Source organism: Miscanthus floridulus, chromosome 7, assembly GCF_019320115.1.
Source record: "Miscanthus floridulus cultivar M001 chromosome 7, ASM1932011v1, whole genome shotgun sequence".
NCBI lineage: Eukaryota > Viridiplantae > Streptophyta > Magnoliopsida > Poales > Poaceae > Miscanthus > Miscanthus floridulus.
This window is the reverse complement of record NC_089586.1, coordinates 10,515,890-10,518,032: the sequence shown is the minus strand read 5'-3', so window position 1 is coordinate 10,518,032 and position 2,143 is coordinate 10,515,890. Positions and strand designations below refer to the sequence as shown.

At 50.7% G+C, this 2,143-nt stretch overlaps 1 protein-coding gene across 1 annotated transcript; it reads right to left on the bottom strand.

The window, feature by feature from the left end:
* Positions 1 to 382: 382 nt before the first annotated feature.
* LOC136462553 (uncharacterized) lies at positions 383 to 1,665 on the bottom strand. The gene is made up of 4 exons (XM_066461650.1): positions 1,463 to 1,665; positions 999 to 1,388; positions 748 to 912; positions 383 to 522 (listed from the first exon to the last, which is right to left on the bottom strand). Exons 1-4 carry the CDS (start codon positions 1,616 to 1,618, stop codon positions 394 to 396), a joined length of 840 nt encoding a protein of 279 aa, XP_066317747.1. The 5' UTR covers positions 1,619 to 1,665; the 3' UTR covers positions 383 to 393.
* Between the last annotated feature and the right edge of the window lie 478 nt (positions 1,666 to 2,143).

Below are 2,143 nucleotides of genomic sequence, written 5' to 3'. Positions count from 1 at the left end.
TGCCGAGTGCCCTAGCCTAGGCACTCGGCAAAGAATTTCTGGATTTTTAAAAAAAATACTTTGCCGAGTGCCCCTGCCCGGGCACTCGGCAAAGTTTTTTTATTTTTTTAAAAAAAAATACTTTGCCGAGTGCCCCAGCCCAGGCACTCGGCAAAGAATTTCTGGAATTTTTTTGGAAAAAACTTTGCCGAGTGCCTTGTCCATGGCACTCGGCAAAGACCCCGAGAATTGTAATTTTTTTTTACATTCCATACATCAATCATCACATCTATATCACCAACATGCATTATATATCACAAGCACATGCATATTTAATAAATCCATCACAAATTCACCAAAGTTCAACATCACAAGTTTATTATTACAAGTTCGACATCACAAAGTTCAACATCTCTACTGCGGCGACGGAAACTGCAGGTGTGGCCCCCTGGACAGCGGTGAAGGACCGGACTGCGGCGAAGGGTTGACGTGATCAGCCGCCGGTGACACGCTAGCGGGATTGTTTGAACCCGCCGACGGAGGCTGCACAAAAGAGAAGAGATTGCATGTGTTAGACTAAAAATTGAAAATTTCGGCAGCACCTCCCCTGCATGGGGAGGTTTCCAACCTGCAAGAAACAACGACACGAAGGCCGACAATCACAACGGCACGAAGGCCGACAATCCCAACGGCACGAAGGCCGAAAATCACAATGGCACGAAGGCCGACAATCCCAACGGCACGAACGCATTAAACTTCCATACTCACAGGAGTGAAGTGTCGAACCGGAGCTAGAGCTGGCAACTGCACTTGGACACCCGATGCTTGCCCGATGGTTTGCATGATCTGATACATGTCCGCCATCTGCTTCTTCGTGGCCTCCAGCTCTGCGGTCAGGTGCGCTTGCGTCTCCCTTGTCTCTGCCAGCTCGGCCTGCAGTGTTTCAATCACATGTTTAGTATTGCAAATCTGATCAATGTGTGTAACGTTCAATGTATGACGAGTGAAACCAGAATTACCTGAAGTTCGTCGACCCGCGACAGTGTTGGAGTAGGCCGTGCACGTATGGGAAGGCTTCTGGCCGTGCTCCGTGCCCTCACGTCGGAGAGAGAGGGTGTAGAGCTCGAGGAGTCGGCGCCGTCTGCAATCCACAACCGCCCGTGCTTCCTGCCTGGCCCCAGCCTCACGATCACCTCTGTCTCAAGGGGCTCAGTGCTCAGATTGTGATCTGAGCCACGGAGCGCCCTAACCGCCTCCGTGTAGTCTCTGACCTTAGCGTGGACGCTCGGGTCAGAGTAAGCCTGGGCAGGGGCATCCGGGTTGAAGACGACACCGGATTTCACTGGGCCCATGTGGGACACAGCCCATGCCCCAAACTCCGACACCGGCACGTCCGGGTGTGCCACCTCCTGCGAGAAAGACGGCAAGATGATTAGAAATCAGGCAAAATTGAGCGTTAGAATAGATAAATGACATCTCGTACAAGTGCCCGCTTGAATGCGGGGAGGTTGCGGCTGCCTTGGTGGTGAGTTGGAGCGGTCCTCAGTGCCCGCTTCCACTTGCCTTGCTCGTGCTTTGCGATGTACGCCGGGTCAAGGTACCTGTCCACGATCCTCGACCATGCCGATCTATGCGACATGCACCACGAGGCCGGCACCTACACATCATCAAGTGTTTGACATATAAGAAGATCAATTCTGGACCTACTAAATATCAAAATGAATTAATATTATTCACCTACCTAAAGGTACTGCTCCTTGGTCAGTGCCACATTTCTTGCGCCGGTTTTGTTGAGGGGCTCTTTCTTGATGGACCTGTAGAATCAATGGGGTTCGATACAGAACAGTGACGTCGTATTGAAACAAGTTCATTGAGAACTTACTTAATGAATGGCGCAACCTCGACAAGGTTGGTGAACACATATAGCGTGATTCTGCGCCACTCTTCTGGATCCAATCTCTTGGGGGTCGATCCACTTGCGCTGCCTAGTTGGCATTTGAAAAGGCTGAGGGTCAATTCAACTTCGCCAGCATTATAACGAGGGGGTGGATTATGCTTGCTAGGAAGGTTCGGCTTGTAGTAGGATGTCGTGAAGTTTGCAACCTCCTCCCGAATGCTTGCCTCTGCAATGGAAGCCTCAATTCTGGCTTTATTTGTACATTTC